The 21,788-nt window shown below is 39.9% G+C and overlaps 2 protein-coding genes and 1 long non-coding RNA gene across 4 annotated transcripts; 1 reads left to right on the top strand and 2 right to left on the bottom strand.

The window, feature by feature from the left end:
• Positions 1 to 939: 939 nt before the first annotated feature.
• On the bottom strand, positions 940 to 4,317 carry LOC120295483. The gene is made up of 2 exons (XR_005552891.1): positions 3,503 to 4,317; positions 940 to 3,232 (listed from the first exon to the last, which is right to left on the bottom strand). It is a non-coding gene; the product is annotated as an uncharacterized LOC120295483 (long non-coding RNA).
• Positions 4,318 to 6,359: 2,042 nt separating this feature from the next.
• LOC104454427 (biotin carboxyl carrier protein of acetyl-CoA carboxylase) lies at positions 6,360 to 11,792 on the top strand. 2 transcript variants are annotated; one of them, XM_039316780.1, is made up of 9 exons: positions 6,360 to 6,548; positions 7,579 to 7,783; positions 8,348 to 8,421; positions 9,497 to 9,550; positions 9,774 to 10,037; positions 10,104 to 10,166; positions 11,173 to 11,241; positions 11,326 to 11,371; positions 11,488 to 11,792. In XM_039316780.1, exons 2-9 carry the CDS (start codon positions 7,744 to 7,746, stop codon positions 11,553 to 11,555), a joined length of 678 nt encoding a protein of 225 aa, XP_039172714.1. In that variant the 5' UTR covers positions 6,360 to 6,548; positions 7,579 to 7,743; the 3' UTR covers positions 11,556 to 11,792. The 2 variants fall into 2 exon arrangements, with proteins under 2 accessions (XP_039172714.1, XP_010067567.3); XM_010069265.3 differs by having other exon boundaries at positions 8,357 to 8,421.
• Positions 11,793 to 11,982: 190 nt separating this feature from the next.
• On the bottom strand, positions 11,983 to 17,745 carry LOC104454428. The gene is made up of 10 exons (XM_039317973.1): positions 17,574 to 17,745; positions 17,286 to 17,467; positions 16,018 to 17,196; positions 15,843 to 15,920; positions 14,894 to 15,206; positions 14,551 to 14,750; positions 13,895 to 13,971; positions 13,035 to 13,136; positions 12,576 to 12,762; positions 11,983 to 12,314 (listed from the first exon to the last, which is right to left on the bottom strand). The coding sequence occupies exons 1-10, from the start codon at positions 17,743 to 17,745 to the stop codon at positions 12,225 to 12,227; spliced, it is 2,580 nt and encodes an 859-aa protein (XP_039173907.1). The 3' UTR covers positions 11,983 to 12,224.
• Between the last annotated feature and the right edge of the window lie 4,043 nt (positions 17,746 to 21,788).

The raw sequence follows: 21,788 nt of genomic DNA on the forward strand, positions 1-21,788 counted from the left end.
TGGACCTTAGCTCATGTCTTACATAATTAGCTCTAAATTAGTGATAGCTAAAGAGAAAAAAAAAATCAAAATATCACTTCTTCTTTTTTGCAGAATAACATTTATCTAGAGAGACATCTTCGTTCATAATACAAAGGACAAAAGTGATGATTTGACGCACGAGACTACGAACTTCATTAAAATAGCAGAAACGTGTGGGACTACGCAACAATCTTGCATGGCGTTGCACATTTTTACACCTTGGGTTCATTTTGTCGACGTGGGTTGGTGACGAAACTTTCCATCGAATTCTATAGATCGCAATATCATGCACTGAATAAATTGTCTTGTTAATAGGATAGGCAATCGCTACGCACCTACGCCTGTCTCGCTGTTCAGCAATAGGCGACCTACTTCGCTAGATAATTGACGGATCGAGATTGCCATTTTGGGTGCTGTACCCTACCGAATCTTGGTTGGGAAAATTCGAGTTCTTGAGTCCACATTGTATTACGTGAGATCAAGCTATAATCCATGTGCCATAGGCCTTTTTCCACGATACAGCCAACCAATCACGTGGTCGAATGAAATAGTGAGGTCGATGATACACAAAAGGGCGAGTTTGGAAAGATTAGCTTCGATGTTTGGTAAAATTCGCTCTGAAAATCTTTTATCCTAAGTTTTCAAAGTCCACATCGCCAGAGCATCACTCAAAAGTTCAAATGCTAATTTTCTAAGGTTGTCCTAGGTCCACTTGATCTTAAATTATGCCACGGGTTTTGACAAAGGAACTATAACATGATTATCTCACTTCACCGAATAATAAATTCTATATCTTCTTTTGCTAGACGCTAGATCTGATCATGATCCTAGGATGGCAACAAAAACGTCTTGTTAACATACATTCGTTTAATAACAACAAAAAAGTAAAATATATCGAATGGTAAAAGTAGCTCAAAATTAATAATGTTCAAGAATTAATAACATTATATACATCTACAAGGTTTTGTCTTGACTATCGATTGAGAAATCACTTTCTAAATAATCTCCGTTCCGAATAAAGGAATTTTCAATGTCATTAAAATTATAAATACTCTCAAGACAGCGTTAACACCAATGCTAGCTGCATTTTTTTTTTAGGCGTGACGGTGGTGGATGGTGTAAAAATGGTTACACCAAATCAAGTGGCCAGTTAAAGAACCCTTGACCATGGTAAGTTAAGACCTAAGTGGAGTATCTTCATTGCCCGCAAAGCTAGAATACAATAAAGAACTATATTGACCACCACAACATTTTCTTCAACATATCAACTCTTTTCTCAACCATTACAAAGAAAAAGTCAAAAGCGATTTGATTATCTATTTAAAGAATTATCATTTTCCCTCGATCATCTCTCATCAAATTGACGAAGAAATTTGCAGATTACGTGTACATACTTTTCTTGAGATCTCCCACGTCAATAGCTAAATCTTAGAGTGTGGTTCTCCTAAAATCCATATCAACTGATATAAGAATCATCCCCCTCTTCTAATTGTGATCGGGTGGCGCAAGTGGTGTTGCCGGTATTGCAGCGTCCGACTTGGACTAGCCAAAGGTTAGTGCAATGCTTACTTGACCTAGGTGTCGGGATTATGGAGCATTGTTGTGCATTAATAACTACGTATAATAGAATAGTATTAGTTTTCTCACATAAAAAAAGAGAAGCAGAAAAGGGGGAGGAGAGAGAGAGAAGCAAATCCATTGTAGAATTTCTACGTGCTGTTTGGTTACCTACATCTTAATCTTCTAACGAACTTTACATCATCAGAAAGAGTGCGAATGTATATCTATTCGAAAGGCCCAAAGATGAAGCCCAATTTCGTAGCAGAGATTTTTCTGAAAATGAAGAACAGAGGATATGTTGTAGCCAAGCAAAAGATTGCTTGTCTGTGCAATAATGAAGACCCTGGCTCTCGTTCGTACAACAAGTAAATGCACACACACGTCGTGCATGTGCACAAAATTGCATCATTAAAATCATGAAGAGAAATTAATCCCTAAATTCACAATACAACAAGCATATGTCAAAAGAGAATGACGAGATAAAAAATTTGGACTTTTTGAATGTGGTTTAATATATAGAAGATTGAAGTTTCTACCAGAGATGAAACTAATTAAATTTTCAAAGAAGAGGAAAATGATTCCAATCTTGTTAAAAATAAAAAAATTATCTTTACTTTGCGTAATAGTAAGGATAAACTTACCATTTATATAACAATGTTGTCTTTTTGGTAAAAAGAAACAACGTGTTCGATTTCCCAATTTGTGCCCCCCTAGTGTGAAATGGAAAAGCAAAAATTTGACTTTTGACTTGATCCAAAGATGAAAATGGTGAGAAAACGCGGTTGAAAAACCGGGGCACCTGCCCTCATGATTAGTCTCTTTGGGTGGAAGCATGTCCGGAAATGAGATCGGATTAGGATTGGTGAACAAGAACGATAGAGCAATCAACAAAGAAGTTGGTGAAGTTTGTTATTGACTTCGCCAGGATTTTCAGATGGAAAAAAAGGGCACGACGAGTCGCTATAAGCAACCTGCAGAAAGAGAAATGTCATCGGCCTCTCGCCGGTACGCACAAGCTTCCTCGTAAAACCCACGTATCTTCTTCCCTTGTCTAATAGACTTCACCAACACCTAGGCATAATCACAGCATTGCTTGAGATTTCTGTAATGTCTGTAGTTCGAAGCTTCTTCTAATGGCGTTGTTGATGACTTATCATTTTCACCGGTAGGTTTCGGGTGGGTACGGGGAACTCCCCACACGTTACTTTCAGTCAATGCTAATCATGTCCAAAGTCCTGACGGGGTTCTTGTCATAACCCCATGATTAACAATGACTTGAGCAAATCGTTTTCGTAGAAAATCAGGAGCTGTTAGGACTTGGAAGTTCTCACAGGTCGGCAACAGACATGCGGTTACCATTTGACCGCTTTGCAGTGAATATTTTATTCATGTGGAGGTAAATGAGGGGAGAGAGCATCTAGCCTTTTGGGTTCACAAAGCCATGGAAGATGAGTCCATGCAGGGCTTAAGTACTTCGGGTCCAAAACCAGATGATTGTGTCGGCTGCGACATTGTTGTCGAACGTGAAAAGAGATGGAAAAATAGCCTCGAGAGATTTTGCTTCTAATGCCATGGACATGGAGTGCAGTCAATTTGATCCTTCCTCGAAGAGCTCTTGTGCGCAAAAAATGCGAACTCGAGATCTGAGGTGCTAAGAGGAGGAAGGTAGAAAGCAAGTTAAATCAGGAAGACTGGATAGGATTTTTTCACTTGACAAAGTGAAAATGAACGACAATAATTTCATCAAATGACTGTATTATGGATCCTATATCAGTAGACTAAATAAGATGGTCGGACCAATTTAGAATAGTATCATAGCATCATTCTTGGATTCCTCATCATATCCAAATTACCAATTCAATAAATGTTTAAGCAAAACAAAAAGAGTGGCAATAATTGTAATAGTTTTACAAGGACTTACAGGCTAATCAGCCCTCTCAGTGCCAACACATGCCATGATTCTCCTTCCCCTTTTTTTAATTGGACGAACATGGCTCAAAATGATGATGATGCTCGGAAGGCCATCATGACCATCAACATTCATGCCCAGGAAACACGGCCGATGGGCATCGAATTTGTCGAATTCCAGCCCCTTTCGTTGGGTCAAAGGAAGAAATAATAGCAAAACAAGACCCTGCAACATCGACATCTGTCTTCTTGTGCTGCTCTAAATCTGAATCTTTGCAAAGAGAAGTTGCAACCCAAAAAAAAAAGAAAAAAAGCAAGAACATCTTCTCCATTTGCAAAGATTCAGATTTAGAGCTTCTCTCTCTGACTATAATGACAATTGAGATTATGTCCAGTCTGTCAGCTATTGTGCTTATATGAGGAACAACGGCAGTACCACTATCTGTACTAGTTTTGAGTCGATTCCTCAAGCCGGAAGTACAAATTTTCAGAACATGGTAGTAAACCATGAGAGGATCTCTCCCACATTCTAGTACAGTTTGAAGAGGGCCAACTCTCAACTAACAAATTATCTAATTAAGTTGATAATACTGACCTACTCGGCACCAGTTAATAACCGAAAGACAGCAACATTTCAACTAGAATTGAATAAATTCTGGATAGTACTGCTTCAAGACACCTCTTTTCTCCGAGCTCTGGCCATCGCCGGTAAAGCATATGGTAGCATCTCATCCCTGTTAAGAAATTGCTAGAATATTAAATGGTTTGACCGTGATGTTATAACAAAGTTGAACAGGGTCGTGCCACCATGATGGAATGCGTCGATCACTCCTTGGTTCTAAGAGACCCCCAAATTGATGAAAGATCAGACATAAGCATGATAACATAAGAATTTCCATCAAAGACCGTCAGTCTTTGTTTAGCCAACAACCACTCGCCTCTTTCAATATGTCATTTCGGGTTTAAAGTAGGGATGAAGTCAACAAACAGCCAAAGACTTCCACTGGTTGCCGCCATTTTCTACCCGCCGTTCTTTCGATTTGTTTTCTGAATGGATCGAGTTCACCAACAACCGGGTTTCACAATCATCTGGACCAAACTTACCGTCCAGATCTACGACTCTAATTCGAGCTGTGAAACGGGTTCTAGCTTGTGTCTGTTAGCGCATTTTTCGCAAAGCATCTAATGAGAATCATGCCTATATTATGTCATTTGCACTCGTCATATATACGTGGTTATCAGCCAAATGGATGATTGAGTGTCTAAAATCGCTCTGTCCTGGATTCGACTCGCATCTCAACGTCAAATGCACGCGGTGTCTGCACATCAACCTTGACTTCTTAGTCGGATAGGTTTAAGTCGACTAGATACTCTGAATTCTTCGCTCTCATTTAGACTTTCTTCCCGAACCGTTGCTCATCTACATTTACTTTACGGGGCAGAATGATTAGCCTTTCGCTGCTCTGAGTGCAAGGATCAAAAGGAGAGATCACATTCATAATAATGGCAAATGAAGATTATGGAGAGGACATGATTATCTTGTCTTATCGATAGTTATTTCGTTTTGTTCCTTCTGAAGATGGGCCTATAGTTGGAAATGAATCCATGCACGCACTCACACACCGAAAGATCAGTGAAAAGAACAGTGTTCATTTCACTTGCTCAGGACTTTATGGCCTCACCGACACTCCTTTTTCAACCAGTGGAGACTAGAGAAACACTTTTTTCGACTGTACGAATGGATCGAACGAATCAAAAGTCAATGGCCAAACAATGAAAAAATTGAATATGGAATCACCTAGAAAATTTGGACAGAGTTTTGCCGGAGGTATCTTGCAACTTTCGTTTTGGTGGAAATTATTAGTCGAGTGCACAAGCATTGAGCATGTTCCTCTTCTTCTCCTGTGGAGAACTAATTTCGAATCACAATAGATGAAGAAATTTGAAATCCCATATTGACAGCGGAATCAACAATCAAAAAATCCTGACAGTCCCACTAGGCACGCATTCTCCTGATTCCGCAGGTTGAAGTGGGAACCGATGGGCTCTGATTGTGAGACGAAAGGACTGCCACGCTCCAGGTATGGTCATTGTCCTGGAGATGTCTCGAAATTGTGGTTGAAAGGGTGATCGATTGATGTTCGGCGTCCTCCAAATGAATCTACGGATCCTGAGAGAATGCGTGCATCGCTTTGCGCTGAGCCTGGTCCAGCTCGATGCAGTCACGATGGGCATAACAACTGATGGCCTTTCCCGAGCCAAATGGGCCACCAGGCCTATTTTACATTCATTTGCTTCTTCTCATTAGTTTTTTTCTTTTTTTTTGGTCGAACATTCACTTCCTATGGTACCCAGATATCACTCCATATGGAAAATCCATTTCATATGCTTGTACGTATGGTCAGGAACTTAGCTAGAGCCCATTTTTTTTTGTTTAATTTTTTTGGGTTACAACATGATGTACCATAAACCCAATTAAGTTTCCTAAGGATGATGGCCTTTAAAATTGATTCAAACTTGATTCGGATATAAATTATTGTCAGCAATAAAAAAATTTGTATTGAATAATTATTTTAAGCTATATAAATGATTATTTTAAAATATATATTTTTTTTTTAATTTATTTATTTTTCACAAAACAAACGGAGCTTTCGAAAAATACAGTCCTCCCGCTTGAGATCGGACCTATCCGAGCTCCTCTTGCGCGTTCAAGCCCATCACGAAACGGCCCGTCGGCCCGAAGCCACGTGGAGATCGGCTGACGTCGTTTAACCTCCCCGGCGCACGTTAGCGAGGCCCCACTTGGGAAACTGAATAACGGAGAAATTGATGAAAACGGGCGGTCGTTCCGAAGCTGGCCACCAGCGCGAGATTGTTTGTATTATTTCCCCCAACCGCTCAAAACCGAACTCTCCCCCCGCACATTCTCACCTCCATTCATCTCCTCCCATTCCATCTTCTTCTCCTGACCGATCGCGGCGGCGGCGGCGGCGGCGGCGGCGGCGGCAGCTCTCACCTGGTTGCCATGGAGTCTTCTGCCGCTCTGCGATCCTTCCACTGTGAGTCCGCGCTCAGCGTGTTTTTAGCTGTGCGTCTCCGAAGTGATACGCGATGATCGCGGTGTTTTCGGTGTAGTCGACGATTCGTTGATTCGAGTTGTTAACCTGTGTCGATTTCTGCATTGCGAACTCTCGGTTTTTGAGGAGGATCAGACTGAGCTCCGGTCCAACCGGAGCTGAAGTCGAATCGATTGAATGTCGTGTAGTCTCGTGTGAGATGATCATGCTTCGAGCTTTGTAGACCTAGTTGAAGCCGTTGGCAACCTGTTGAACTATTGTAGATGAATACTTTGAAGTTTGATAGTCATCTCCTTGTCTTGCTTGGTCAGACCGGAGCTGAAGGTGAATCGATTGAATGTCGTGGAGTATTCTGTGAGATGATCGCACTTCGAGCTTTGTAGACCTAGTTGAAGTCGTTGGTGACCTGCTTGAACTATTGTAGATGAATACTTTGAAGTTTGATAGTCATCTCCTTGTCTTGCTTGGTCTGACTGGAGCTGAAGTTGAATCGATTGAATGTCGTGTAGTATTGTGTGAGATGATCATGCTTCGAGCTTTGTAGACCTAGTTGCAGTCATCGGTGACGTGCTTGAACTATTGTGGATATATGCTTTGAAGTTTGATAGTCCTCTTCATGTCTTGCTTGGCACCATCGATCCCGTGACTGTGATCCTACTTGTTTATTGCTGAGAAGCTTGAAAGACTGAATTCTCTCCTTGCTCCCTGTAATATGATTGGTAAGTTTTGGAGACCAAAGGAGCACTTGCCTCTTATATTTCTCGAACTGACATTAGTCTAATCACGATGAAGCAGGATGACATTTTCTAGCTCAGAAGGCAGTTTAACTTTGAAGTATGATCTAGTGTGCTTTTTTTCTGCATTGCGCATTTTGGCAGCTTTGATTTGTGCTTAACATCATTTCCTTTTGTCTGCTTCTTGTTGCATATTGTCCGGCATCATGTTATGACATTCCTCTTGTTGCAGAAAAGGATCCCCACACCAAAGATAATAGTTCTGTTTCTTTGGTCAGGTTCTTTTGGTGTCCCATCACATGTGAGGTCTTTGCCAGAGAAGACTGGACTGGTCGGTATGCATCACTACAAGAAGGCCAATTCAAGCAACATTTCAACGGTTGCCGTATGGTAGGAACCTTCTCTTTCCTTCCAAAAAGACGAGCGTGGCCGAAATTTCATGCATGAGAACATCAGATTCTGCCATATCAACTGACACCAATGGTGAGATTGATTTTTAATTTGACTTGCCTTTTCCTTCTTAAGAATGCTTTATGTTCCAACTCTGACAATATTTCTATCAATTTGGCCAAGTTTGATAATTGTGATACTTCTACCTCAAAATTAAGATCGTTCCCTTTTCCTGCAAAAAATATTTTCCTCAGATCTTGATTGAGAAGTTGGCATGCTTAGCATCGTGGTGTGACTGGTGTCTATTATTATAATGGTTCACAATTAGGAGTGGTGCTTGACAATTTTATTCCACTCCAGTTTCAGGCGCTGTCATTGGTTTCTAGGGCTACTTTGCTTAGGATAGGGAGATTAATTGGTTTTAAACTGGAATCTCTAACCTGGACTGCTGTTTCTAAGTCTTCTTTCTAGGGGCTTGATCAGCTCATGTCACCTCTGATTCAGTGATCTTTTTTTCTGCTGGGGACATCCAGCTGCTGTTAATTCTTCTGATCTGTTCATGTATTGATAATGTGCCATTATGCATGAGGCTTTCGAGTGTCTGTTGTATTTTTTTGTTTCGCTGTCCATAACAAACTTAAACATGAAATCTTAAAGTTTCCTCAGAGTGCATTGGAAGATCAGTGGAGAAGGGGCCTCTTGAAGATGCAACTTTTCCCAGTGGATTTCAGGTGTGCCAATTTTCCCATTCAATCTTATATTATGCATGCAATGTGGGAGTAATACTCAAATCACTGTGGATGGGTCTCCTGAACACATGAACCTATTTGCGTTGACAACTTCAGATACGCGTGATATTCTTTGATGGGATAACTCTCTCACTAAATTGGCATGAAAGGCAAGCACTGGCTGAAGTTTCTGGATCTTTGTTGCTTTAACTATTATTCTTGTTAGATGGAAAAAGGAAAAAAACAACAACAACAACAACAACAAAAAACATCATTCTGTTTTGGCAACCAAGGTTACCATAGGGAAAAATCATGGTAAAGGATTATCTTAATGATCAGCACTTGCTAGTGGCATTCTTGATATTTAGACTATTGCTTCAGGCGGGGGTCTCAAATAGGTCTCTAATTACCAGGGGGAAGGTTTTGAAGGTTTTGAAGGTTTTGAAGGTTTTGAAGGTTCTCAAACTGGTTGAAATTTGTCATTTCCTTCCTGACACCATGCTTGAAGTTAGGAGTTTTTTACTCCTACGATGTACATGTCGGGATCTGAAATTATGCATTTCTAAGTTAGTACATCTCCAGCACATGGGTCTCATTGGAGGCACTGGCTTTTGATCATGAATTCAATTCCTTAGATGATCTGCTGCCCTTGAGTTAAAGAATTTTATAGATTGACCTTGTCGAGAGACCTCTTAGTACTGCATATTACTCATATTCTGGATACTTGTATAGTGGCACTTCTTTGATTATGTATGTACATATAACAGAAAAAGAGGAGCATGGGAAATCCAATCTATTACCCAAGATCTCTTTTGTTCTTTGTATTTAACAGAGTTCTTCCCAACCTTATGCAATTGTCAAAACTTCATAATTGACATACTTCTTGACTGGTTTTATCTTACCACGGGAATTTTGTCCACCTTTTTAAAGCTCTAACTGTAGAAATAGTTGAATTTTGGACTATTCGAAGACTGTATAGAGCTGTAATCATTTTAAAACTCATCATTTGAGTATTTGTTCTTTCCTTTTCCTCTAGCCCTCTCATCAAGAACTTGATAAATAACTCTTTTCTAATCAGACATTGTTACTGGAAGTTTGTGACGAGACACAGATTGCAGAACTGAAGCTAAAGGTAATTATTTATGTGCTCTTACTTTGCAAAAGTAAGTTATATGATGCTCAAGTCTTTTAAGTTTATATGCTTAATTTTCAAAATGTGCTTAATGATTTCTAGGGGTTGCACTTATGAGATGATATTTTCATGGTCCATGTAGACTTACAGCAGATTTGATAGCTGATTTAATAAGTTTTACGATTAGTACGTTCTGAGTTCACTTTTCTATCAAATTTCATAGGTTGGAAACTTTGAGATGCATGTGAAGCGTAATGTAGGTGCAGCAGAAGTCCCTGCACCAGTCATAGCATCACCTGTAACACCACCACCTATTCCAGCCGAGCCTGTTAACAAGTCAAGCTCTGGTGTTTCACCTCCATCAGCACTAAAACCCTCTTCAGAGAAGGCTGCTCCATTTATGAATGTCACCTTTGGAAAATCAGCAAAAGTCAAAGCATTGGAAGCGTCAGGATCTAGTGGATATGCTCTAGTTTCCTCTCCAACAGTGAGTTTTTGGCATTTTTAGCTCTCTATTTTTGTGATCTGTGCATCTCATGTTGCTTTTTTTCAGGTTGGCTCCTTCCAAAAGGGAAGAACGGTTAAGGGAAAGAAGCAAGGTCCCAGCTGTAAAGAGGTATCTCTCGCTTGCCTATGGATTTTGAATCGGAAATTCCTTCTTGTAGAAATTTCACAGTGATTAGCATCTCTGAAGTTTCCATTTTCTTGAATCATAGACATCCATGTCTTTCCTATAGAGGTCCTCAATTCAGCGTGTTGTAAAACTCCCCTCTTGCACACAAGCACAAGCATGCACACGTAGGCTAGATACTAATGACTCGGCACATTTCAAGAGGTTGGTGCTTTTTAAGAAACTGGCATCTGTTGGGAAATTGTAGGGATTGTCTTAATGCCTTAGGAAAGGTCATTCACCTGCGTAACAAAGATAACTTTATGGGCCCAGCTTTTTAAGAGACTGTGATCTGTTTGGGAAGCTGTATGGATTGTTTGAATACCTCAAAGAAAGTCGTTCACCTATTAACAAAGACAACTCTGTGGGCTGCAATTGGTGAAATCCTTGAGTCGATGCCATTATCAAACTGTCTTTTCTGAGATACTATTAAGTGAATGTGATAAATGAATCAAAATGAACCTAGACCATTGAAAATGGTGGGTCTTTTGTAGGCTCCACTTGATCGGATGATCCATGTTCATTTTAGCACATGCAACTCATTCACCTAATGATTACTCATCTTTTACAGGCTCATCTAAGAAAATGTCGTATGAGTAAATTGATCAAGTTTTTTAGTGCCAGTGCTTCTTTCTTATGACTTCTTTCCATCTTGGCTAACATATTGCATTCACACATAGATTGTTGGTTCTCTGGAAAGTTTCCCATTGTGATAATGTCTACACAACACCAATCAGCAAATAGCACACATAAACTGTTGTTTCTATAGAAGTTATCTCCTCATGATAATGTCTACACTATATAGTATGATAAGTAGGTATAAGTACTTGCACGCTAGCACTCATGAATACACGTGAAGTATGTACGGAAGCATTCATACACGTGTCTACAGATTAGCTGAATTGGGTAGGTAAGTAGGAGCAAAATCTAAAAGGTCAGTTCATGTAAACAGGGCGATCTGATCAAGGAAGGCCAAGTGATAGGTTGGTTGGATCAGTTTGGCACCGAACTTCCTGTCAAAGTAAGCACATTCTGTGAGTATTCTAATTTGGTCATTTCCCTGCCTCATTCTGTTTTTGACAATTTCTTGTTGAAATTTGAGCAGTCAGACGTCTCGGGAGAAGTTCTAAAGCTCCTTATTGATGATGGAGGTATGAATTTTACCATCGTTTCCTGGCCTGTTTGTACTGACCGAAATACTGCATCATCATCATCATCATCATCATCATCTCTTTAACATTTCGCCATTTGTTGCATGGTTTTCCAGAAGCTGTTGGTTATGGAGATCCTCTTCTGGCTGTATTGCCATCATTTCCCGGTGTTGGTGTCCAGTGATGCTCTGCCTTAACAGGATGAAAAATTTCTGCTGGTTTGGCGAGGTCTGTCAGTTTTTTTACTCCCACTTAAGATTTGCATTCGCAATCGGTTTAAAGCGATTCTAATTTGCCACGTAGAAAAATATAGATCTATGAACTCTACTGATTTTGCATCTGCTTTCCAAAGAAACTTGGGAACTATAGGTTCAACCCTACCTGAATTGAAGAGAAATTCATAAAGCTAAAGCTTTGCTTATTTGTGTCTGAGGATTCTCACACTCGCTTGTACGGTGTGCATGCAAATGCAATCCCAATGCGACAAAAGCCAAGTGACTGCCTAGTTGCTGGTCATTGTTGCAATAATAAATAAACTTAAATGCAAACCATAGGGGACATTTTGGCAACTTTCGCATTTTGGGGTTTTGCAGCGTTAATGTTACAACCATGATGCGTTGACGGTCCAAAAGGCCGCAGTCCAGAGAACAGGACAGATTACATTGCATATGTTCACTCACTTTTACCGTATTCACAACCCCATCCTTAATCCTCCTTCGAAGGTAGGCAGAAACCCGAAAAACAGATAAAGAGCTTTGACCGTGCTCAATAAGTGAAGCAATCCCCAGCGAGATCATGCTCCCCTGCTCGACTTACATAGCACTGAACCTAAGTGTAGGACCTCGATCTTCTGTCATACCACGATTGCAGAGAAATAGCACCTCTTCTCAAAAGCCTTCAGGTCAATCTCCTGCCATCCGAGACCCTCTTTGTAACATTCCACCTATATCATTTCCCACACGCCATTATTGAAACATTAGATGCCCGTGCATTAAGCTAACAGAGTATTCGTTTCACACGCATAAGTTACTACATTTTCATAGTGAGTGCAGAGTGTCCGCAAAATCCATCAAAGGAGTGGATATCTTGACCGTCAAGTCAAATCTATAACACGGGTGAGCAGCAACACGGAAAATATTAAACATAAAGACGTGGTAGGCATTAAAGAAAAGATAGAATTTGAACGAAAGAACAATCTTTATACCGTGTCGAGTACTTCCATGTCCTCGTTCAGTCCACCAAGGCTATATATCACGTCTCCCATCACGACCGCTCCATGATTTGTCTTTGCTTCATTCATCGATTCCACCATCATCCACGAACCAGCACGAGGATCAAAAAGCTCCACTGTCGCCACCATTTTAGATCCATCGTAGCCTCCTACAGCATATCTGCATAGAAACTCTCCAAGTAATAGTTACAGTTTTAACTTGTGCCCACCCGCACGAACTCCCACCATAACCCGTCAGTTTCGATAAACTAAATCAAGAGGGATTTATGAGGATAAGAGCTTTAGCTTGAACACAGGACAAGAGCTCGAGATGGATCAGCGGATATCTAAGAGTCACACTAATGCAGCCCTTTAGTAAGCCGTGATGTCGACCAAAAGATGGCAGTTCACTTGGTCGAAAACTAAAGAGGGTTCAGGGCAAGATCTACTCACAAGTTTTGGTTCAAGACGACCAAAGAATGACCCCCTCTTTTTGTGCTCATGTCTTTTATCGGTCTCCATGAGCGTTCTCGAGGATCAAATCTTTCTGCTGACCTACCATAGTAGAGAAAATGTCCAATGAGGACACCAGGGAAGATGACAATATAAGCTGTGTATACTTCTGAGTTTGCAAAGAGAGCATTCAAACAGCCATCCCTGCCTGAGTATAAACCAAAGAATACACAAGCGACAAGCAACAGACTGAGAATGTTACGTCAAGCAGTCAATGATCTTGCTGACAGATATATATTAAAAACCTTATCGCTTTATTATTACGATCAAGTACACTAGGCTATTCGCCAGCAGTGGTGCAACAGAGTAATATTTACAAAAGTTAAGATATAAAGCTTATACGAATGATCTAGTTTACCACGAAATGTCCCGGCCACCAAGTAAAACCAGAATGCCATCACAGTGGGAGACAGAATAAATAGAAGACCAAGGGTAGGCTTAGGTGATTCCGGTTGGAAGTGTCTCAGTGTTCCCCGTCCCCTATCCTATGTAATTCCAAAAGAAAGGAGTAAAAATCGGGGGAAAACCTTCGTCTGTGTTGTCCTCTTACATGGCGTATACAGGGTTTTTTTAATTCCTGGTGTATGTAAAAATCGAAGAGAAGCATGCTGAGTTTTGCTGATCCCATATTAAACCTAAAATATCAAGCAACATATTCCTAGCCACAATTTTAACGTTTTTTCTAGTCACAATAAGTGCAAGCAACAGCCTCAAAGCTCAGTGTTTGATTTATCATCAGAAGCAAACTACGACTTTAGAATATCAAAGGGATCGTATCCAATGGCAGACATAAGTCTTACTCCAAGTAGTCTTCTCCATCATATCCTCCTACAGCATAGAGCATGCCATTCAGTTCTGCAGCAGCTGGAGCAAGTCGCTGACAGAAGCAACCAAGAGAAGCAAAGTAAAAAGGTAAGGAGTGGGCGAGTTCAAATGTAATAGGTACTGAAGATACAAGATATAGAAGATGCTATGTTTCATCGAATAGAGTATTTTAAGGTTAAGAATACCCATGAGACAACTGGATTTTGCTTTCTTTACCCACTGCTAACTAATCTTTGATTAAACCTTTTCGGTTTTCCACTCTTTTGTAATATTTACAGCAACAGAGAAAAAAAAAACAATTTCACTTTTCCCCACAAAAACAGATTCACACCATTATTCATGCATATGCAAAAAATTGATGATAAGAAGCATGTCGATAGGATATGTAAAGTCTATGACCCAAAAATAAAAAAATAAAATAAAATAAGATAAGTATGGACTGCGGCATCTTTGAAGCACTAAGATAACTGTCTTCAGTCAGTATAAGAATGCCATACAACTAAGCCTTCAAACTATGCACAGTATTCACGATTTATTCTTTCTGACTGAAATTCTGACAGTGTGATTTTCCTTGTTTCTGAATCATGTCTCAAGATCATTAAAATCTGGCTCCTACTATAACAAAGGGTACCTTGCGTAGCATTGAACAAGTAGGGATCCATCTTCCAGTGTCTGGATCATACATCTCGACATCTGAAAAGGGCTCGCAGCCAGCTGCACCACCAATTGCAAATATCTTATCCTTTGAAGATACCCCCACTAGGCATCCTCTTCGCCGATTCATTGAAGGTCGATCAGTCCATTTATTGGACTCCTGGCTGTATGACTCCACTATAGTACACAGAAGAAAATCTTTGTTATGCAAAGTGAGAGACAACTAGAAGAAACTTCATGCTTTGAATCTAAAAAATTGATGCAGTCCATCCACCCAAACACGACTCCAGCAAGCACAATATCAGGAGAGCAATTATTACCTGTGTCATGCCATACATCATCATAAAAACCACCAAAAACATATAGTTCGCCTCTTAATTTTGCCACTGAAGCTTGGGAGCGCACAAATCTCATAGGAGACAGTGAAGTCATGATATCTTTATGAGGAGAATATAGATATGAGGCTGATAAATGGGAAGAACCATCATATCCTCCCACTATGAATATTGACTCATTAAATGGAGGAGGTTTGCAACCAGTCTCATACTGAGTTTCACTGACAGGCCCAACAGCTGAAGATTCCCTGAGCTCTAATGCTTTGCATCTATCTTCTAGACAGCAAATTTTCTGTCTCTGCAATCCAGTAAGAGTTCATCCATAATGTCAATAAGTTCATTCATAGAACCATTAACAGCATCAAGTAGGACCATATCAGCATATAAAGAACTTTTGCTTGATAGGAAGTGACATAAATACTATTTAAGAAAGTAGACGTCCCATAAGAATGATTCTTGTACTTTAAAATTTTCTTTTCTAGAACTGACATTACTACACCCAACAAATATACAATGTTAAGTAGGACAAAAGCCACAAAACAAAAATCTAAAATGATAATAGAACAGCAATAACTGATATTGTTGATTCATAGCATCATAAGAGTTGGATTATCATGTCTATGAAAACATAGACTTATCATATGCATCTTCTCAGCTAAGCAAGAATGACTGTTGATGTTAACAGATTATCATGTCCGTGCAATATTAAAGGGAACAAGTTAGTCAGTGCATTAGCACTGAGTCAGAGTCCAGAATCTGCACATGCAGATACAAGCTTCCTAAGATAAGTAATTTGTAAGGCAGTTAAAGAGGCCCAAGTTTAATTTTAAGCTGGACTAGAAATGACAAATAAGATTTGACTAACGGGGATGGACATACACACAGAATGGGCAGAAATTGTCAAATGACGAGGGATATTTCAACAGAAACATACCAGTTCCTTCTCAATAAAACTAAATCTTTGGGCTTGTTCCAACTGAGATAACATGAGCCCTCGCACTTCACATAGCAACTGCAAAGCACATTTGACTATGTTACAACTGACAAGGTACTGAAATAATAGCCAAAAGTGATAACAGTAAAATAGAGGAACGGGTGGCTCTAATTACCTCAGCAACAATTTCTGAAACACCTACGTGAAGTGACGGCACTTTAGTACCTTCCTCCAGGTTGTCAGGTGCAATTTCTGTTGTGATCATCGCGGATGAAGAATCACAACTGGAAGTGAACTCATAAGGAATCAGACATTGAGTCTCTGTCACTGCCAGGGTAGGTGAACTCAGCTGAGAAGAAGTGCTAGAAGAAATGCTCACACGGGACAAAGCCATAGATTTCTTTTCTATGCATAAAGCCTCTTCATCCCTCTCCTTATCTATATGGTGTTCGGACATATGGCTCTCTCTATTCAAGTTGGGGGCAATAACCGAAGCATCCCCTAAAATGCTCCTAAAATCAATTGGAGAAAATCTGGTTTCCAGATCTACAACCTTAAATTCATCATGTTCACTGGTTGCACGAGAAGTTGATGAAGCACCTCTGAGGTGTATCCAAGCCTCCTTAGCAGCTTCAGAACTTGCTTCCGAGCTTGCATGCTCTTCAAACTCCTTCCTACTCTCAGGTGGAGGAGGACTTGTAGATGCATTTATACAAGCTGCAGCAGGCACAGAGCCCTCAGGATTGCATTGACCTGAACCAATAACTCCAACTTCAGCTGCAAATCCCGCTACGTCATCAGTTTCTTCCCCCGTTAGGTCATCAAATCCTTTCGCTCCTGTAGCTCTAGACTTGGAACTTTGAGGTTGCTCCCCAGCATTAGAAGTTGAATCAGACCTGAATAGAGAGCTCCACAACTTTCGAGGAATATTATTTGCATTGGCATAACTTCGACTCTGATCAGCTTCATCATGCTCTGGTGCTGCAAACTCATTCGTAGCAGATCCTAGTCTCTCTTTCTCAGGCCTAGGACTCTCATTAGACCTCCAGTCTCCAATAACCTGATTTGGCTGAGCAAGATCCCATCCACTGGCAGGTGTCTTGGCTCTTTCACCTCCTATCCTACTCTTAAAAGCAAGCAAATCTTTCTCCACCGTGATCCGTCCGTCTGGATATTTTGCCCTTGGAATAGTTGCATCAATTCGATTAGACGTAAACAGGAATATCAATTTTGTTGTCTGTTCTTGATCAAGTTCAAACCAGAAGTGCGTTGTACTACAGTAGTTGGAAATTATTACTGGTTGGAACTGCTCTTCCACCAAAGGCTGGCAGTCAATACGCCTTTTCACCTTAACCTTTAACACGAGCATCAACCAAGTAATCATCACAAGCCACAATATGAGAGCATGTACAAAATGAACAGTCAACAAATCATGGCACGTACCTGCGCAGGATAGGGGGTTTCTTCAGAGGGTTCCTTTGTCCATGCACGTATATCTATATTCATTTGGCCTCTGCTAGTGGCTTCAAAAACGCCATGTAATTTCCTATCGCTGTAGTTGAATAAGAAAAGCGCCAAGCCAGGTTCAATCTTCTTAATATATGCATAATGTAGACGAGGCAGACCTGTTCAAGCATTTTAAGAGTTCCTCAAGCTCAAAATTAGCCCATTGTACACAAAGAAATCCAAAACAAGTTGTGCATGGCACACATTAAGAAACATCCAACTGACCAAATAGCTTATTTGCATAACACTCCTTAATGGTATGGTGAGTGCACCCCAAAATTACTCCGCCGAGATCCTTTTTACACAGATTCCTTGCAGATGTGCTGCGATTGGATATCCCATTTTGGTGGCACGCTTCCTCCAAGGAGTGATTATTTTTCTTGGCCTTTCCACCCATTCTGCTATCCAAAATTATAAGCACGCTTGATTTAATTCAAGCAGAGGCAACATGACAAAATGAATGCTAAGCTAGACAGCGTGCGAATCAACGATTTCCACATGTCCCTTTACACCAACAAGGTTAAGGAGAGGAAGATAGGAAAATATAGGACTCCAGCTATAAAATATTACATGATTGCATGATTTAATACTCAATGGATCCATGTTGATATTTGGTCCAACATTGAAGCTTGAAAACTTATCACAATTGGAGATAAATGAGGTGATAAGTGAACATGGGACTCTGTGCTCTATTGGACCCTTTGCTTTAATAAATAAGGATAGTAATATTTGATGTAAATAATTACATAGATATCACTTCACGAGAGCTCTTTTAGTCCATATGGAACTTAAGATTGTTAAAACTCCTAGCTTTTACCTTGTAAACACACAAAGCAAGTAGGTTTTTAAAGGTGAACCCAATAAATTCTTCAGGATGTTCCTACCATGTAAGACATTGTGCCAAACAAGTACAAGGCCGGGGCCTGGAACTTGATTTCCACATGTTGCAAGATCAATGTTTAAATTTATCCAGCAAGTTTAACATGTTACATGAAGGGATAATGTAATGAGTATGACCAAAAGCACTCAGTAGGAATGCCCAGCAAGTATTAGAATTTCATGCAAATAACAACTACGTGAAGCATTTCTCTCAGGGGATACCAATAGTGATTTAGATTTTCTTTAGGTGCTGCAGTCATTACATCCATGAACAAAAAATTCAATTAAATGCATCAGAACACACAAGTCCATTCGGTCAAAAGTCACAAAACCATATATATGAATCGATTCACAGACCAAATATGGACTGTAAATAAGTATTTTTTACAAACTTGGCCTCCCAGATTATAATATATAAATTCACTTTATTCTATTGGCGCCCAACACAGGTATGTTTTCCACTTTTCCTTATCAGATTTTCACCCATATAGTCTCCATCTTTCTTTCATATTAAAACAGTAGATGGTGATATTCCCATCACTTTTCACCATGGGACATGCATTCCCCTTCATAGGACTCAATTTTTTCGCATGAAAATCTCACTTGAAGACCATAACAGCAGTTGGAAAAAAAAAAAAAATTCTCTTCCCTCACCGGTTCCTTCGTTCGATAATCTAATGATATATATAAAGCACGTTCAATGAAACCTTTCAAACCTCACACTCGTACGACAAAACTGCCATTAAGACCAGTCCCTAACATATAAGACAAATTATGCTAGTACGTATCTACAAAATCGACAAAAAAACTTGTAATTTCCAAACAAATAGCATGATTTTGATTCAACAACATAACTACAATATTTTTCTCCCATATTTTCGGCACGACTCTTCCCACATGCAATACACATTATCTCCCGCGTTCATTAGAATTTATTCCAAGAGGACCCAAAAATCTTGGATCATTCTCCCTATCCACAGCAAAAATCTTTGCCATTCAGCACACGCACGCGCCTCTACTATTTTGCTAGTGATGAAGATGAAGAAGAGGAACGCCGAGAAAAAAGGAAATACTTTCTCATCTCACGTCTTTCAAAGGACAGCAATCTTCGTCAACTTCCTTCCGATACACTCTCCGAACGAACGCCTCGAAAACGCAGGCGATCGCGGGAGTGTTTCTAGTACCGGCAGAAGAATCAGGAACCGCTTCGTCTTCCGATTAGACCTCGACGAAAAAACGCGAAACGAATTTACGAGAAAGTCTCGCTACAGGCTCGACCGACTCTCGCGATACGTCGTCTCGCTCGAGAGGGGAAACAAACCGACGAACCGCGCAACGCAAATAGAGAACGAACGAGAAAACTAAGCGGATCGCGCACGGCCGAACGACTCCAAAAACCTCGAAACGACAACGAGACGAGCGACGCCTCGAGAAAGAAAGATCCTTTCGCCGCTGTATCCGTAGCTCGAAATGGCAACGCACCAGAACCGCTCGAGACGATCGTTCATCGAAAAAAACAAAGCCGAGGCGGCACGAACATTGGCAACATCAACCTCGATTTGCAAGACGCGAAGCCGAAGCCGAAGCCGAAACCGGAAAGAAAAAAAAAAAAAAAAAAAAAAGAGTAAATCTTCACCTGGAGAGAATCGCCGATCAGCGAGCTGCACGATGCCGAGAACGAAAGCCGAGAGCTGAAGCTGCCGCGAGACAACCGTGACGCTTCGACGAGCGACCGCGAATGGAGAAACCTGTGAGCTTGCACTGAAGCTCGAACAGACTACTTTTATAAGTGCAAAAGCAGGCAGAGAGAGAGGGAGAGGGAGAGGGCGAGAGAGCAGTTGCCAAAAATGGTGGTGAAGTGGAAAAGCAAACGAGGCGCGAGCCCCGCCTTGCTTGAAACGAGTCCTCACCCTCTACGTATGGAGAGGCGCGTGGGGCGCGTGGGCCGTGGGGCGTGGGGCGTGGGGCGTGGGATTTTACTCTTTTGTCCCCGTCGAGGCGTTTGCTTTTCCCCGCCGGGCGCCGGCCTGATCTTTTCATATCCCCGCCGAGCCGCGGACGCGTGGCCGCTCCCGAGGGGCGAGGAGATCGTGGGGCAGTCACATCAACGGATTTCCCGATCATTTCTTGCTGAGGGCAATCGTGTCATTTCGCGTTGGAACTAGTACTGATTCACTGCCCATTTTGATATTGATGCTCTTTTTTTCTTTTTCTTTTTTCTTTTTTGTTATTTCTATTTTGGCCCTTAATTGGTGCTAGTACTAGAAGTTAATCCCTTATTTTAGAGGTAAAACTGGGAACAATTGAACCAGCTATAGGAATCGTTTTCGTGTTCCTGTTTTTATCAATTCAATTATCAGATTCTGAGTAAGAATCAAATCAAGAACTGAAAAATCAGATCCAGAATGAGAAATCGATAAAGATTAATTATGTATTTTGAATTTTTTATTATTTATTTTAGTGTATGTGCTTATTTTCATGGATTATTGCTTTTGACAAATAATCATTTTGATTAACTAAAAGCGAAATAAAAAAAATTGATCGATTGGAACCGATTGACACGAGTAATTTTTAGATTTCATTTATGCAAACTAATTTCAAGTTCCAAAAATTAATAAATCGTTTCCAACTTACTTTTAGATAAATAGAACATGACCTGCGAGCAACAAGAAGCTACACTTGTCTCTAGACCTTCTGCTCCCTGTACTTGCACACGCCCTTTACGTGAACTTTCTTTAGTAGCCATGGTGCAACGCGTGCCAAAAATGCTTTTGAGAATTTTTCCAAATTCCAATTATCGAAATGTACCAAAATATCTGAACAAAAATATATGAAATGATTTAGGGTACATTTGTTTATGGTACATTTGTTTCGAAAAAATAAATAAAATGATCGCTTATATTTTTCAAATAATTTATCAATAAAAATATTTTCATTATCGATATAATTTATATTTAAATATTTTCATAGAATATTTTCCTAGTCTATGAAAATATTTTCTTCTTCATATTTGTGAGCGATATAAATAATTATTTCTAAAATAATATTTTTCAAATTATTCAAATTTTTTTCATAAAGAGTGCCTTGGAATCTTATTTGAAAACTTAAATAAATAGGGGCCGATTTTGCCGGATTAGAGATAGTGGAGGTTTTAAACTAATGTAATTAAAGATTAGGGGAAACAGATTATAAGGAGTAGCTCGGGAATTTTGCTTCGTGCGAAAAAATTGGTGGTACTGAGATTTGAGAAGCTCGAAATCACGGGAGTTAACAATTACATTTATATCTTATTGTAAAGTACTTTAAGAATGAAACGCAATCAATAAGTTTGATTGGATGTTCAATTTTTTTAATAGGTAGTGAAGATGATGAATACAAAGGAAATTTCACAAATTTTGATGAGTGATTCTTCAAAATAAGGGAAAATTGTTAAAAGAAAAAATCATAAACCTATTATATAGTAATCAATTCAATTCTAAAATTTTTGATTGTGAAAATTCAATCACAAACATTTTGGTAACTCACCAATTCAATTATAAACGTTTTAATTATACCAATTTA

Source organism: Eucalyptus grandis, chromosome 7, assembly GCF_016545825.1.
Source record: "Eucalyptus grandis isolate ANBG69807.140 chromosome 7, ASM1654582v1, whole genome shotgun sequence".
Lineage (NCBI taxonomy): Eukaryota > Viridiplantae > Streptophyta > Magnoliopsida > Myrtales > Myrtaceae > Eucalyptus > Eucalyptus grandis.

What these genes read in the sequence shown, in the direction of transcription:
- LOC104454427 (XM_039316780.1), top strand. Translation starts at nt 7,744, where the DNA reads ATGAGAACATCAGATTCTGCCATATCAACTGACACCAATG. An exon ending in GCACCGAACTTCCTGTCAAA is followed by an intron (nt 11,242 to 11,325) that starts GTAAGCACATTC and finishes AAATTTGAGCAG; the next exon opens with TCAGACGTCTCGGGAGAAGT. An exon ending in GCTCCTTATTGATGATGGAG is followed by an intron (nt 11,372 to 11,487) that starts GTATGAATTTTA and finishes ATGGTTTTCCAG; the next exon opens with AAGCTGTTGGTTATGGAGAT.
- LOC104454428 (XM_039317973.1), bottom strand. Translation starts at nt 17,745, where the DNA reads ATGGGTGGAAAGGCCAAGAAAAATAATCACTCCTTGGAGGAAGCGTGC. An exon ending in AAACCCCCTATCCTGCGCAG is followed by an intron (nt 17,197 to 17,285) that starts GTACGTGCCATG and finishes CTCGTGTTAAAG; the next exon opens with GTTAAGGTGAAAAGGCGTAT. An exon ending in GTTTTATTGAGAAGGAACTG is followed by an intron (nt 15,207 to 15,842) that starts GTATGTTTCTGT and finishes ACTGGATTGCAG; the next exon opens with AGACAGAAAATTTGCTGTCT.